This window comes from Mauremys reevesii, linkage group 4 (assembly GCF_016161935.1).
Source record: "Mauremys reevesii isolate NIE-2019 linkage group 4, ASM1616193v1, whole genome shotgun sequence".
NCBI lineage: Eukaryota > Metazoa > Chordata > Testudines > Geoemydidae > Mauremys > Mauremys reevesii.
In genome coordinates, this window is record NC_052626.1 from 49,090,772 (window position 1) to 49,107,329 (window position 16,558).

The 16,558-nt window shown below is 37.8% G+C and overlaps 1 protein-coding gene across 8 annotated transcripts in view; it reads left to right on the plus strand.

Annotated features, from left to right (window-relative positions):
• Window positions 1–16,558, plus strand: part of HECTD1 (HECT domain E3 ubiquitin protein ligase 1) — an 89,255-nt gene that overhangs the window by 45,080 nt on the left and 27,617 nt on the right. For 5 of the 8 annotated variants that reach the window (XM_039534879.1, XM_039534878.1, XM_039534882.1 and 2 more), the window contains exons 16-25: window positions 633–767; window positions 961–1,107; window positions 1,548–1,642; window positions 3,177–3,282; window positions 7,485–7,619; window positions 7,705–7,844; window positions 8,279–8,602; window positions 9,658–9,824; window positions 10,055–10,231; window positions 14,379–15,215. In XM_039534879.1, coding sequence (XP_039390813.1) covers window positions 633–767; window positions 961–1,107; window positions 1,548–1,642; window positions 3,177–3,282; window positions 7,485–7,619; window positions 7,705–7,844; window positions 8,279–8,602; window positions 9,658–9,824; window positions 10,055–10,231; window positions 14,379–15,215 — 2,263 coding nt within the window. The remainder of the gene's footprint in view (window positions 1–632; window positions 768–960; window positions 1,108–1,547; window positions 1,643–3,176; window positions 3,283–7,484; window positions 7,620–7,704; window positions 7,845–8,278; window positions 8,603–9,657; window positions 9,825–10,054; window positions 10,232–14,378; window positions 15,216–16,558) is intronic. The other 3 variants (XM_039534881.1, XM_039534885.1, XM_039534884.1) reach the window with 2 other exon arrangements.

The window sequence follows — 16,558 nt, forward strand, 5'->3', positions numbered from 1 at the left end:
CCACTATCCATCACTCCTTTTTCTGTCTTCATCTCCTCATGGAGCGTCTCCTGACTGAAGTGGAGTACCTCAGTGGTGACAACAGCACCTTCTAGGAGGAGCATCTGTGGAACAGGCTATGGTGCCATGTGTAGAAGGGATTTTTTTGTCTAGCCTGCCACTATTCTCCCCCTTGCCATCAAGGTATCTTATGGGGAGAGTAGGGGCTCCTACCCCTCTCCTGGCATTATAAATTCACTTTCTACAAAGATTTTCATTCTGGCAGTGCCATCTGTTGTGGTGGTGTGTTTATTTGATTGTTATGCCAGAGTATCTCTAGGAATCTCATTTGTGTTGGAGAGTATGGAAGCTTTGATTGGGGAGAGAAAATGGACTATAGAGAGGGGGAGATTGTGCTAGATATGAATTGCTGAGCAACAGTTATGGAGAAGAGCTACTTAAACTGGAGATGAGCAGTAGCAATCCAGTTTCAATTTTTAGAAAGGAAGTTTAGGCAAGACCAAAATTACCATCCTATCTCAGTTTCGTATGCTGTTACTTATGAGACATCCATACACCTCAGGAGGCTAATTGTGCATACTAAAATATAAAAAGAATATTTTAATCCTGATCCTTAGAATAATTTTTGGCAGGTACGAACTATGGCAAGAGATTTATATGATGATCATTTTAAAGCTGTTGAAAGCATGCCTCGAGGAGTAGTTGTAACATTGAGGAACATAGCAACCCAGTTAGAATCTTCTTGGGAACTTCATACAAACAGACAGGTAAATACAGGCTTTTATATCTTAATGTATCTGTCATGAAACAAGGAAAAGTTGCAATAAGTTTAGACATGAAATATTCATGTTTACAATTTGTATATATATTGTCAAAAACTGCACATGTAGTAGTACTTGGAATAATTCTTTAGTTAAATTATACTAACTTGTCTTATGTTATGCTTCTCTTTGTCTCCAGTGCATTGAGGGAGAAAATACTTGGAGAGATTTAATGAAGACTGCTTTAGAAAACTTAATTGTGCTGTTGAAGGATGAAAACACTATCTCACCATATGAAATGTGCAGTAGTGGCTTAGTGCAGGCACTTCTTACTGTTTTAAATAATGTAAGTTTATTAAAAAGTTGGAGGTGTTGAAAAAAGAGTACAATTTACTTTAAAAATGGAACAATTTAAAATAAAGGGATAGATCCTCCTCTGGTGTAAATAAGCGTAGCTTCTCATTGACTTAAACAGAGCTATGCAGACTTAAACCGGCTGAAGAGTGAGAGTGTGCGTGTGTGTACACACACATACACTTCAGCCAGTTTAAGTCTGCATAGCTCCATATATATATTATATTTATATATATATATATATAAAACACAGAAGCAGAAGTTTGTGTGTTACCAAAAGATAAAATCAAGTTTTTTCAGATTTGCTTAATCTTTCTTTCTGTACTGATAGCGGTCAGTAAGTGTGAACAAGTTCATTTTTCCGTGTAAAGAAGCAATATATTTATTACTTTGCACTATTTTACATATTTTAATATTTTTCTTTTTTGTTAGAATGTGGATTTAGATGTGAAACAAGATTGTAGCCAACTAGTAGAGAGAATAAATGTGTTCAAAACAGCATTCAGTGAAAATGAAGATGATGAAAGGTAAAAACACAAAATAATTTGTATTTGTGAAGCAGTAACACAAAATAAGACCTCCATTTGCTATGGGGTTTTTCATTTTAGTTTTGGTCTTCCAGTGGTGAAATGGAAAACTAGTCTTAAGTGCCATTTAAAGTACTAATTGACTGACCAGTTTGCTCTATTTATGCTAATTCATAAGGGCATAAAGTAACTTCACATTAATCAGTCATATGTGGACATTTTCATTGTACAGTGGCATAGTAGACTGTTTAACAGTTGTGGAATTGGTGACTATAGACTGACATAAACATGTTGGAGTGTTGTTTTACTTAAATAGCCATTAGATAAATTAATTTCCAGAGGGTATTCACAAAATAAATACGTTGTCATTAATGTGTGGTGCCTTTTATACATAGTTATTTGAAAATATGTATATTCTTAATTTCTCATATTTATTTTCTTGATTTGTCATTTTTTGTGGCTCTGTGGTACAGTTTGATGGTATCTGGTTTCTCCCCACTGTTATATATCAGATCTGTTTTATAGCGCAGAGCTTCACTATTCTCCTGTCCCACTGTTTCCTGTATTCCTCTTTTTTTCCATGGCCTTTCCTTTTTAGTTACAGTATTTCATTATCTTAGTACCCTTTCACCTGGTGCTTAGTCTGGTTGGATGTTAATTGCCAAAATGCGTAAAGAGTACCTGACATGATTCAATTGATAACGTATCTTGCCTGCAGCCATCAGTTCATATTTGATTCTGATATGATTCCACAGTAAAAGTGAGAAACCCATAACTTAGAAAAATTGCATTTTTCATTTTTTCTGTGATGCTTGCATCAATTTCTAAGTCCCCTGGTGCAGAATGTCATCAGGAAGTTTTGTATTGAAGCAAGCCTCAACTTAAAGGTATGTCTACACAGCAAAGAAAAACTCATGGCTGGTCCATGCTAGCTGACTCGGGCTCAGACTGTGGGGCTGTTTTCTTGTTGTGTAGACTTCTGGGTTTGGGCTGGAGCCCTCCCATTCTACAGAGCTCCAGCCTGAGCTCTGAAATCTACACAGCAATGAATCAGCCAGCATGAACCAGCCATGGGTTTTTCTTTGCTGTGTAGCTATACCCTAAGGGAATTAAGTAGGCCTAACAATATTGAGTAGCTGAAGGAAGGAGGAAGTAGGGAGGACAGAGAAAAACAAGGGAGTTGGAAGACATGGGAAGAATGTTGAGTTGTAGGCTGAAAACAACTTCCACTGCTAAAGGGTCGCCAAACGTCCCTTGAGGTATAGAAGATAGGGTACCTAAAAAAGGAAGAAAGACCATTACACCTGTATCTTTAAATGTTTGTTAAAGATATTTTTAATTGAAATAATTAAACATTTTGGTAAATACAGGCATGCCATACGTTTGTCAAGTTATCTTCTTAAACTGTCTGATTTCACCTTTCTTCTAAACTTTAAAACAAAACATTGCTATCCCCTGAGATTTATTCAAAAACACTTTCTTGAATTTTCAATGTGAGGTAATTTTTGTAATGTCTAACTGCTTCCCTTCACAGTCGTCCAGCAGTTGCATTAATTCGGAAATTGATAGCAGTGTTAGAATCTATTGAACGCCTACCTCTCTACTTGTATGATACACCAGGATCTACATATAATTTGCAGGTAACACTGTATTGCTATAGTAATGTATAATGTTGAGTTTCATATTAATTTTAGGAAAAAATCTCAGTCAGTCTACATGAGGTGTATTCCTGTCAAGTTGTAAAGAATTGGAGAATTTGTTTTAACCTTAAAAAACCCTGACCTTCTTCTTTAATGTTCTGCTACTTGCTGTACTGCTCAGGTTTTTCTTACAGAAAGTGAGTGTACAGGTAAATTCTGACTGAAAAAAGAGGGGATTTGTCAACTGTTCCTTGTGTCCAGTGATATTCCTCATCCTGTATGGGAATAAGCTGTACCGGTACAACCATTTTACCTTGATATAACTGCATCCACTCTAGCAGGTTGTACTGTACATACTTTTGTATGTAGACAAGCCCTAAGAAAAGAACAGCATAGGGAAACATCCTAGTTTATGTACTGTGATTTTTTTCATTATTACTAGTTCTTGGTGCTGGGGGACTTTGTAATAAAGGACTACTACTTCAGCTGTTGGTCATCTGTACCATAGTTATTGACAATGTAAAATCTTCAGAGCTGGAGCTGTCTTACTGTATATACTCGATCATAAGCCAGTTCATTTATAAGCCGACCCCTCCCCCCCCAAGATGGATAAGTAAAAATAGAAAATTTTTATAACCAGTTCATAAGCTGACCCTATAATTCAGGGGTCAGCGAACTTTGGCTCCTGGGCCATCAGGATAAGCCGTTGGTGGGCCAAGATGGTTTGTTTACCTTGAAGCGTCCGCAGGCATGGAGGTAAACCTAAGTAAACAAAGTGTCCCGGTGCGCCAGCTGCTTACCCTGACAGGCTGGGACAGCAACTGCTGGGGAATTTTTTTTCTGGGAGGGAGAAGCTGGGGGTCAGGGGAGTAACCCCTGTAACCACCCCCCAAATGACCCCACCCCTAGCCCGGGACCCCCATACTCTCCCCATCCCATCCCTTCCCACCTTATCTGGAGAGGGCCAGGAGATGATGTCTCTGGCCTGGCTGGAGATGCTCCGGCAGTCTGGGCAGCACTGCTGCAGCCTGCTCCGGCGGGCCAGACTGGGTGGTGCGGCCACAGCATGTTCCAGCAGGCTGGGCCAGGCGGCGCGGCCACAGCCTGCTCTGGGGGGTGGGACGGGGCAGCGTGGCCACAGCCTGCCAGCCCCGGAGCTGCAGCTGCTTCGGAGGCTGGGGGAGAGCATCGTGGCCAGAAGCAGAGAGACTCTGGCCTTGCCTCTTTCCTTTTGTCTATGCTGGCTGTGCTGCCTCTGTTGGAGGGAGGGGCTGTGTCTCACCTCTCCCTCTCTATACCCGTTCATAAGCCGACTCCCTTCTCTGGTGCTTCCCTTTTTTACTAAAAAAAATTCGGCTTATGAATGAGTATATACGGTACTTTGCTTGCACTGAAACAACCAACCTGTGCAATAATGTACAATAAGGTCATTTGTAATATTTGTTATTATTTGTAATGGTGCTGGGGGCTGCATAAACATAGAGCAATAAGATAGTACCTGTCCCAAAGAGTTTATAATGTAAGACAAGAAACAACAGAAGAACACACATGGGGGAGTACGAGGAAACAGTGGAACAGTGTTGATCAGCATGATGGGCAGTGGTATCAACATACTGGTTGCCTAATTTTTGTCAAGTTTATTGTAGACGTCGTTCAAAGAGTTTGAAAGAGGATAATGGGGTCGTTTTGTAGATGTTTAAAGGGAGCTCTTTTCAAGAAGGGCAACGCGGGAGAAAGCACCAAGGTTCTTGTTTAAAAATTTAACAAGTGGGTGATAAAGTCGGACATTATTGGTTGATTGGAGACAGCTACTGTGAAGGGTTGCTGTGGTGGGAAAAAGAAACATAAATTAACTCAAATTAAACTCCTGCTTTTCCCCCTCAAAATATGGCTAGAAAGAGGAGATGCATCCCTTCTCCAGTACCAAAAGTTTCAACTGGGCATGACAATCAAAATTAAAACCATATTCCACAACTCCTTGGGGGTGCCAAAAGCCCAAACTTCCATCCTGTCTCAAAACCTCTAGCATTTCCCCAGCCATTTCTGTAATGCAGTCAATTTTGTCAGTACAGATATCTGTACCAGATGGAAAATTAAAATTCGGCTGAATAAGAGATGATGGATAGGCCAGGCAATGAAAATGATCCTTGCCAGCAGCATTCTGAATGAATATAAGCAGGGCAAGATTGCATGTGTCAAGGGCAGAGAAAAGGATGTTACAATAATTGAGATATGAGATTATAATAGCCTCAATGAGCCTTTTAGCTGTGTGGATTGATTGCAGAGACTGTATTTTTAGACATATTATTCAGAAATAAACTTTAAGATATAGATATGAGGACCTGGAGAGAGATCAGAATTGAAGATGATGCCCAGGTGATGTGGACATTAACTCTATTTTGCCTGTCACTCAGTCCCAACGATCAGTGTAGAAGGAAGAGCTGAGGGGAAGATTCAGAGCTCTGTTATAGCTATGTTGAGCTAGAGCTGATGGCTAGACATCTGTGAGGTGTCAGAGACTGGCTGAGATTTTAGTTTGGACAGAAGGAGATGGGTCTGGAGTAAAAGCCCAGAGTGCAACCCCCACAGAAAGTTGGAGGGGGGATGAGGAGAATCCTCCAAGAACATGCTTGAAGGTGCTAATAGAGAAGTAGGAGGAGAACCAGGAGAGGACAGTAATGAAAGCCAGAGGATGACAAGATTTCAAGAAGGGTATGATGGACTGTGTTGAATGAGGCTGAACTTCAACTAGGAAAGAGGTCATTAGAGACTTCGGTGAGAGCGATTTCAGTGGAGTGCAAGTGGCAAAAGCTAGCTTGGAGAGGATCTAGGATGGAACTGGAGGACCGGAGAGAAATTGTAGACAGCACATTTGTCAGTTTAGAGATGAAAAGGATGAGTTGTTGTTTGGAGAGGCAAGTGGCAACAAAGGTGGATTTTAAGTGATTTTTTTTCCCCCTCCTTACATATACTTTAAAATTGTTTTATTTCTCATATACCCAGTTTATTATCTCATCAGACCAATGTGGAGAAGCGTTGCCATTGCTTGTCCATAAGTTAAAAGTAACTGACATTGTTTAAGTTTGGCTTATTTTAAGCATCTGTAAAAAGGGGGAAAAAATTCAAAGTTTATTCCTCCTTAGTAAGGTAATGTTTGATGGATAAACTTTCTAAAGCCAGCATGCTGCACAGCAATTGTTCGATTTCTTGTACTGACTCTCCATCCTACTTTCCATAAATTTGATGCTGACAAATTAATTCCTGGTATTAATATAAGAATGCAAGAATTTTTAGGAATAGAAGGGGCTCTCTGTCTTGCAGTAACTTTTGAAAAGTAGGTATTTAATCCTGCGGTACTGCTTTTCAGCTTTACCAATAATTTTTCTCAACTGCAATTTCTGTTCCTGCCATCTTCTGTTTATTAAAAATATTCTCTAAACCTAGGTTCTCTTCAGCTTAATTTTGTGGTTAAGTCATCCTCCTATGATTATGAATCTAAACTCTTTCCATGAGAATATTTAGAATGTCACAAACTTAGCATTTGTAACCAGAGGAAAAAAGAGGAAAAAATTCAAGTACAATGATGACTTGCCTGAGAGAGCTTGCAGACTACAATGTCTTAAGCTACATAGAATCAGTTATAATATCGTGACTGTTTCAGATGGAATCAGTGTCCACTACATATATCTACAAAAAACTGATCCACTCTTTAACTAAAGAACCAGTAGAATGTGAAAGTTGTTAACCTTGGTTTCTTTTGTAATATTCTGTAGCTGTGGGATTGAGGAAAACTGTGAGGGGAAAGATGGTCTTGTGGCTAAACCCTGATCAGGGAGAGAGACCAGTGAAACATGACTTCTGTTTCTGACTTTGCTACAGACTTCCTATTATAACATCTGGGTGCTGCAATTTCCCCATCTGTTTACCCATTTCTGCCAAACAGGTGTTGAGTCTTAACTCATTCAGACTTGAAAGTAGTTATTAAGATCATGGAAGGCACTATGAAGTGCAAAGTATTATTGCTACTGTTAATTATAATACTATTTAAATTACCAAAAAGTAAATAGACATTACTGTAAATGATTTTGCTTGAATCAGTAAAACTTTTTATTATGATGAAATGTGTCAACTTTCATAAAACTGACAAAAAGTATGATCAGAAGAAGAGGCCTTGTTTAATGTTTTGGTACACTTGAGTTTAGATATTAACAAGAAGATTGAGGTTTCGTTTGGAACGTGCTTCTGGGGAGACTTCTTTGATAGATCGAACTGGCAGAATGTTGAAAATGGAGCCTTTGGCGACAGTTGAATCCTTAGAACAATACCTCCTGAAAATGGTGAGCAACATCCCACACAGATGAATTTGCAAAGTGTAGAGGCATTCTTTCTTGATATCATTTCAGTTTTCTTTTCATTCTTTAGGTAGCAAAGCAGTGGTATGACTTTGACAGGGCTTCATTTGTTTTTGTACGAAAACTACGTGAAGGCCAAACATTTGTATTCAGGCACCAGCATGACTTTGATGAAAACGGAATTATTTACTGGATTGGGACAAATGCAAAGTAAGATTCTTCAGAATTATTTAAATCAAATGTGATATGCCATAATCTCCAGGAGCAAAACTGAAGGAAGTATTGTAGTAAAATGGAATATACTATCATTTCAAAAAGAACAATATCTCCTTTTTAGTATTCCTGGATAGAATTAAATTTGTGTGTGTTGTACCTGAAGAATAAAAGAGCATTGTGAATCTTTGAAGTTGTCTTGGGAATTTTCTATTTCTATCTTTATCTAAGACAAATAGTTTTCATTTAGAATTCCTCATAATAATATGAAAGTTTTGGATTGTCTCTTAGTTATTTAATATCTCTGGGGTTCTGACTATTTTATAATTTAATCTTAATTAAAAATTATTCTCAGCAGTCTGTCAAACTTTACTGATCTGTTCTTTTAAAGTAAATGATAAATGAGTAATACAATTCTCTTTTCAATGTAGAACTGCATATGAGTGGGTAAATCCAGCAGCCTATGGGTTAGTAGTGGTTACATCTTCAGAAGGAAGAAATCTGCCTTATGGACGTTTGGAAGACATCTTAAGCCGTGAGAGTTCAGCTCTGAATTGTCATACTAACGATGATAAGAATGCTTGGTTTGCCATAGATCTTGGTCTTTGGGTAATACCATCGGCTTATACGCTACGCCATGCTCGTGGTTATGGAAGATCTGCACTCAGAAATTGGGTTTTCCAGGTATCCAAGGATGGACAGAACTGGACTACTTTGTATACCCATGTTGATGACTGTAGTCTCAACGAACCAGGGTATGTTGAAAATATTCTATCTGCCTTTACAAAGTTGAACTGTCAATTAAAAACATGCGTTGCTGTTTCCTAGCTTTTAGATGTAGGCTTTTGCATCTCTAATTTTAAACCCTTCTTTGGTTCTTTTAAGTGCATTTCTAGTCCACAAACTTAATTTTGCATTTTAATTTTCACTGATGCATTATGGACTTAAATGTTCATAAATATTGAAAATCTATACTGTTGCATTTTCCACAGGGTTGCTTGTTTGTTATGATCTTGTTAATGGATATGAATAATGAAGAGATGCACTGTTGCTAAAAAGTGTCTTCCCATTATCACTCTGCACTATGAAATGTAGAATGTAACAAATGTTTGATCTCAATATAGTAGTAAGAACAGATTGTTGCCTAATTGTTTCTAATGTTTGGCATAGGCAGTGGAAATATGTTAGAGCAAATTTTGTTTACTGTTCCATTTGAAGTCTAACACAGCATTCCTCTTATTCCGGAATAAGTTGGTCATATAAGCTTAACATGCATTGTAGCAACATAAGATGGTTTAGAGTAGTTTTCCCCAAATTGTGGGCCATTATCCACTGAGCACTTGCTGCTGGTTCGTAGCAAGTTGGCTGATCATTTGATGCTGGCCTTCCCCTTTGTTTCTGACTTGCCTTACATTATAGTAAATGCAGCTAAAACAAGCTACTAATTTACTCAATATTATTTTTTTCCTGTAAGCAATTGCTGTGGTAGCTACAGGAATATTATGTAATTGTGACTGGGAGGCTTAAATGCTTCGTGCAGTCAAGAGTGGGGCGGAGAAGTGTTCTATGAGACTCTTAATATGTGGTTCACGTGATGGAAAAATTGAACTCCAGGTTTAGAAGATGGCTTTGGTTTTCTTGTGGAGAAAGCAGGTAACACTTGTGAATTCACACCAGCGCTCATACAAATTTTGTAACCCATGAAGCTTCTTATTTTCATATTTTTCATGTTCTTGTCAGTTTTCGTGCATTAGTAAATTAGCATTAGTAAAAGTAACCCTCTCTTCTTTCCCCCCCAATTAATATGAAGTTCTACAGCAACCTGGCCTGTAGATCCACCAAAGGATGAGAAGCAAGGATGGAGACATATAAGAATAAAACAGATGGGAAAGAATGCCAGTGGGCAAACACACTACCTCTCCCTGTCTGGTTTTGAACTTTATGGTACTGTGAATGGAGTGTGTGAAGATCAATTAGGTAAGGAAAAGAATACATGTAGCCAATGTGCTTTCCCACAAAGTGATAGTGAATGCATGGCATGAAGATAAGTGAATATGGGGAAAGTGATAAATTGAACTTTGTCATGGACCTTTTTTAAAAAATAAGCTCAAAATAAGTTTGCATGCAATTTAGCTTTATCTTTTAAACATACTTTTACAATCTTGTCTAGGTTTTTCTTTAATCTACATTTCAATTACGGTGTGTAGGAAAAGCAGCTAAGGAGGCAGAAGCTAATCTGCGGAGGCAGAGGCGACTAGTTCGCTCTCAAGTTTTGAAGTACATGGTTCCTGGTGCTCGTGTAATCAGAGGAATTGACTGGAAGTGGCGAGATCAGGATGGCAGTCCACAGGGTGAAGGCACTGTTACGGGAGAATTGCACAATGGTGAGGAAGTGCTTATTGAATTTACAAAGGGTTTTAGATTAATAGTTTCATGTTCTATTGCATTGTGATTAGGAAATCATACTTTTGTTTTCTTTGCTACACTTCGAAAGGCTAATGCAAACCTAGAATGCATCAGGCAAAGTATTTCCAGTAGAGATAGGGAAGTGTTATTACTATTATACAAGGCACTGGTGAGATCTCATCTGGATACTGTGTGCCATGCTGGTCTCCCATTTTAAGAAAGGTGAATTCCAACTGGAACAGGTGTAGAGAAGGGCAACTAGGATGATCAGAGGAATGGAGAACCCCAGAGGCTTGGTTTGTTTAATCTAATCAAAGGAAGGCTATGGGGAGATAAGATTGCTCTCTGTTAATACATCAGTGAGATAAACACCAGGCAGGGAGAGGAGTTATTTAAGTTAAGGGCCAGTGTTGACATAACAAATTGATATAAATGATCATCAACAAGTTTAGGCTTGAAATTAGACAAAGGTTTTTGACCATCAGTGGAGTAAAGTTCTGTAACAGCCTCCTGAAGGGAGCAGTGAGAGCAAAAATCCTAACTGGTTTCAGGAATAAGCTTGAAAAGTTTGTTGGAGGGGACGGTATGATATTGCCTACAGTGGCATGTGACCCATCTGGGATTGCTAGTAGCAAATATTTCTCTAGTGTCTGAAGATGGAACACTAGATGGGGAGGCTTCTGAGTTACGACAGTGAATTCTTTCCCTGCGTATCTGGCTGGTGGGTCTGACCAACATACCCAGGATCTAACTGATCACCATAATTAGGGTTTGGAAGGAATTTTCTCCCGAGTTTCATTGGCAGACCCTTAGGGGCTTTTTGCTTTCCTTTGCAGCATGGGACACAGGTCACTTGCTGATTTAAGCTAGAGTAAATGGTGGATTCTCTGTAACGTGAAATCTTTAAACAATGATTTGAGCCAGAGGTTACAGATCTATTACAGGAGGGTGTGTGGGTGAGGTTCTGAGGCCTGCAATGTGCAGGAGGTTAGACTAAATGATCACAATGGTCCTTTCTGGCCTTAAAGTCTGAGAGTCTATGAGAAAATGTTAGGTTTGTAGGGCACAGATGATTAATACTTTAGAGGAGGTAGATTAAATGTTATGATTGTCTTTTCACTGTTGCAGTTCAGTTGTGAAATTCTACATTTTTCTTTTTAAAGCATGAAAATAGCTTGTTCCAGTACATGTAACAAGTACAGTAGAAATTGAGTTGGTTTGGAAATGGTGAATATGAAATGAATATATCTTTAGCATTTTGCTTCATCAAATACACCAATTGTTGTTGGAGTTATCTGTGTGATAAACACTTTATAGCATGTAAAATTGTCGATTAGTACAAGATGATGAACTATGCTTCATATCTGCATTATCTCAAGATACCTTTCTGCATCTCTTCTAGCTTAGCATTTGCAACATTTTTCTTGGCTTGCTTGCTTGCTTATTTATTTATTTAATATTCTATACCTTTCCTATCTTGCTAGCTTCACTGGGATCAGGTGACTGTTTGCTTAATATAAAAGCAATTAACTTAATGTTAAGGGGCTGATGTAAGCCTACAAAAGCCATGGAAGTCAGAGCTCAGGACGATATAGAGAGCAATCAAAGAGGCTCCAGAACAGTGATGATTATACTGTCGGCTTCCTTGCTGTTTTTCCCTTCAAGTATGCAATATCACCTAATTTCTGAGGCCTCCTGAATATATGATCACTCTTTCCTTAGCTCTTTATTTTTTCTGTGTGCAGTTGTTAGCCCTTTAATATTATTTAAAGACATAATATTGTTTGGATTTTTTTAAACTTCAGTGTAGCGTGTAGGGAACTTTTCCTTGGTCAGTACACTACTCTTAACAGATGCAGCCGCGTCCACAGCCATATTCTTATTTGCAATACCTTTCTAAGTATGATTGGTGAGTAGTATTTTTATCATGCAAATCTCCTGGTAAATAAATGGTTTATCTCCTTTTAAATAATGAAGTTTTAGCAAAATAAGTGAAACTACTGCTCAGCCTTCTCATGTGGTTATGTCAGATTACATAAAACATACCAGCAAATTCTTTATCCATACTATAGTCTTCCTATGCATTGTTGGAATATTGCAAGAAACATTCCAGTGACTTTAGTGGGACTACTCATTTCTGAATTTTAAGCAGATATTGAAGTGCTTTGTTGGACTGGGGCAAGATTCCTAATGCATAGAAAGTGACCTCATTTATATATATATATGAAAAAATTTCATGTGAGCTTTTAAAAGAAGATAATCTAAAAATAATAGTGTAGGAAAGGTACTACTAACTAGGGAAAGCATATTTGGTTGTGCTTTTCCAAAGCATTGTCTCCTGAACCCCATAAGGAAATTCATATTTGTTTACCATGATAAGGGACTCCCTATCTTTTGTGTAGAGTTTGGCAAGAAAAGCATTTGAAATCCTGAGGTTTTTGATGGAGGAAAAGGAAAAACTCAAATTTTGTGTCTCCTTTCGCATGGCAATTTTCAGTTTGAGATGGCTTGAAACAGTTCATATAAAATCTCTTAAATGTTTATCAGTGCATAGTAAAAACAAAAATACTTCATAAACTGTAACACTGCTAAAGGGGATACCTATTTTTCAATGTGAAGATTGTGGCCATTTAAAAACACTCCTTTTCTCCAAAATGCAAGAGTGTGTTGGCCTAGTTTGAGAATTGCCTGTGAAGTTGTATTTTGTTCTAAAAAATTATGCCTTTTGGGTAGAACTTTGCACACACCAAAAAAGCATCTGATGATGCCAAAAGTACATTTTAATGTTTAACTTAAAAATAGCTCATATCTGTTTTTTTTATTTGAGAAAATAAAATCTGCCTCTGGGCCTGACAGTTTTTAGGTCTCATTTCTTCCTGATGTCTCATAAAATGACATAAAAATTTGGGATTTTTTTTTTTTTTAGAATTTAATGGAAAGTGCTGATCAGTTGAAACTGTCCTACCAAGTTTCATTATAACAACATATAGTAAAGCTTAAATTAAAAAAAAACAAAAACAAATACCCTTTATGAAACATTAAGATTGCGATAAACATTTAGACAAGCAAGAAATTAAAACATGAGAGTAACATTTTACCCTTTATACATGATGTGAGCAGTAGTAACAATAGTCTGAATTAAGGGTTTAGATGTTAAATTTACCTTTTGAACTTTCTTGCATTACTCTTTTATCACAGTGGTGTTAGAAACATCTTCTAATAAAAGAATAGAAAACTTGCATCCCTTGTTAGAGCTATTTTCATCTCAAGTAATCAACTAGTCATTCTATTAAATTATTATTCTTTTGCAATTATAGAGTCCAAACCTCCCACCCTTACTCAAGCAAGTAGTCCTTACCTATATAATCGAGTGGAAGTCGGTGAGGCTATTCTGTGAGTAAGGAATGCAGGATTGGGCCCACATTTAATTACTGAACTGAAAAACTGAGTTTCAGTAAAACTTTGTATTTTGAATTAGAATACAAAAATGAAAAAAGTCCCAGTTTAATCAATTTCATTTTTAAAATATGCATTCTATAACTTAACACGTAATTTCAACTAAGCAACATATATAAAAGTGTTGTAATTATACAGTTTTGCAGAAATAAGTGAAGACATGAGAAATGTTAATACATAATTATGATTTTTGCTGACTTAACTTTCTTAATTTTTAAGGAATGAAATTCCTAAATTTAGGGGAAACTATTTGCATCCTTTGTTATAGTAAACATTTTATCTTACAAATACTTCAAGCCCACTTATATGAAACTCTCATCCATCTTTAATTAAACTAAAGATTTTTTTTTTTTAAAGAAGAAATGTCTGTTTAATAGGCATCTAGTATGCCAAATTCCAGCCTGGAGCAAACATTTTTTGGCTGGATTCTTAGACCCTGAAAATAGTGATTAATCAAGGCATGTGAATGCCAACTTAACTTAGTAAAACTATCAAATTATTTAAATTCCAAAACTTTTTTCATTTTAATTGGCACTGAAGGCTATTTACTAATTTTAGTAACTCTAAGATACAGCCCTGATGCAAAGCTGATCTCATATTGTGGAGCTACTGTCTTACACGCTCCTGTCTGCTTTCTGCTGGGTCTCATAAACTCCTGTCCCTTTCCAGGCTGGATTGATGTCACCTGGGATGCTGGTGGCTCTAACTCTTACCGTATGGGCACAGAAGGAAAGTTTGACCTCAAGCTTGCACCAGGGTACGACCCTGATTCAGCGGCATCACCCAAACCTGTTTCATCCACTGTTTCAGGCACAACGCAGTCATGGAGCAGCTTGGTGAAAAACAACTGTCCAGACAAGACGACTGCTGCTGCAGGCTCCTCAAGTAGAAAAGGAAGCAGCAGTTCTGTGTGTAGCGTGGCCAGTAGCAGCGACATCAGCTTGGGTTCGACCAAAATGGAGCGGAGATCAGAGAGTGTAATGGAACAGAATATAGTTTCAGGCACTGACGTCCACGAGCCAATTGTTGTTCTGTCTTCTGCTGATAACATGCCTCAAGCTGAAGTAGGGTCATCATCCAGTGCAAGCACCAGCACCTTAACAGCGGACATGGGAAATGAAAATGCAGAAAGGAAGTTAGGTCCTGACAATTCCATACGTACTCCTGGGGAGTCTAGTGCCATATCCATGGGAATTGTTAGTGTGAGCTCTCCTGATGTTAGTTCAGTATCTGAATTGACCAATAAAGAAGCAGCTTCCCAACGACCCCTTAGCTCTTCAGCAAGTAACAGACTTTCAGTGAGTTCTTTGTTGGCTGCTGGTGCTCCAATGAGCTCCAGTGCAAGTGTTCCTAATTTATCTTCACGTGAAACTTCTAGCTTGGAGTCCTTTGTACGAAGAGTGGCAAACATAGCACGTACCAATGCCACTAACAACATGAATTTAAGCCGAAGTAGCAGTGATAACAACACTAATACTTTGGGAAGGAATGTCATGAGCACTGCAAGTAAGTAAGATATATTTTTGTCAGAAAATGAGATCAAATGCTTCATGTAAGAGGGATGTGGAAGGATGTGTCTGCCCTTGGCTTCCTTTTGGACTTTAAATGTGGTCCATTCTGAAAGCTTGATATGGAATTTAACTACATCAGCCCCCATTTTCTGTGTTCTTGTATAACTCATGAAGAGTTCATTGTATTTGGGAAATGGCATATTGCTGTTTCTTCACTAATTTGTAACTGTTTTGATGTCAACTGTCCTTGCTCCCTCTGGAGCATTCCCCAAACAAGAAAAGAAGTTTATTCTTGTAACACATTTTTGAAAACTTCAACAAAGTTAGAGATGCTGGAAAACTAACAGCAGCTGATTTATGAGGCTGGCTCTTTAATCTGTTCCATATTGCATAAATTTACACACATGCAGAGGTCTGATCTGCCCTGAGGGAGAAAAGTATATATGTAATTACCAGTATTACTAGGGGATTTTCCTGCGCATTGTGAATTGATTCTGTAGACTTGAACGTAAAGAACACAATAAAGGAAAAAATTGTGTATAGTAGAAAAAGATTTTAAAATTTCCATGAATTTAATTTCCCACTTAATATTAAGGCCAACTGCAATCCACTTTACATAATTCATTATGATGTGTATAGTTTGTGTATAATTAAGGCTTTGATCCAACAAATCTTAGGCATATGCCTAACTTTAAGCATGTGTGTAGTTCCATTGTTTTCAATGGTACTGTATGTGTTTTAAGGCAAGATATGTGCTACAGTCCTTTGCTGGATTTAAGGTATAATAAGGGAAGTATATAAAATCCTGCTATTTGTTATGAGTTAGTTCATTCTTCTGAATTTTAGAATGGCCTTGTCTCTCACTTGGTGTATCACAGAACTTGTAGATGTTTGTTTTGTAAATTTGGCCAATTATAGTATTCAAATTAGGGGAAGGCATTGATTAGCAGCCTTTTATCAAATTGACCAAGTTCAGAGAAATGAAGTCATCCTAACCAGAAAGCAAGAATTCAGTTTCATATTAAAATTGCCATACCTTTTGTGTTCCTTTTCCTTGTATTCTTTTTCTCCAAATAGGTGAATGACCAGCCACAGTAAAAGGGATTGCTCCTTTTGTGTGTGTGCATGTGTGTTGATCTTTTTTCTTTGAATGATTATGTATAGAAAACTTTTCAGTTTGTTTTGCTATACATTCTTATGTTCATAAAGTGAGATCAGGAAAAATAATTTAACACTTTGGGGCAGGCATAAAGATAAAGGGGAATAGAGGGAGGAGTAGAGGAAGGAAGAGGTTACTGGCTTTTTGTTTCATAGAGCCAGGAGAACAGTGCCAGCAAT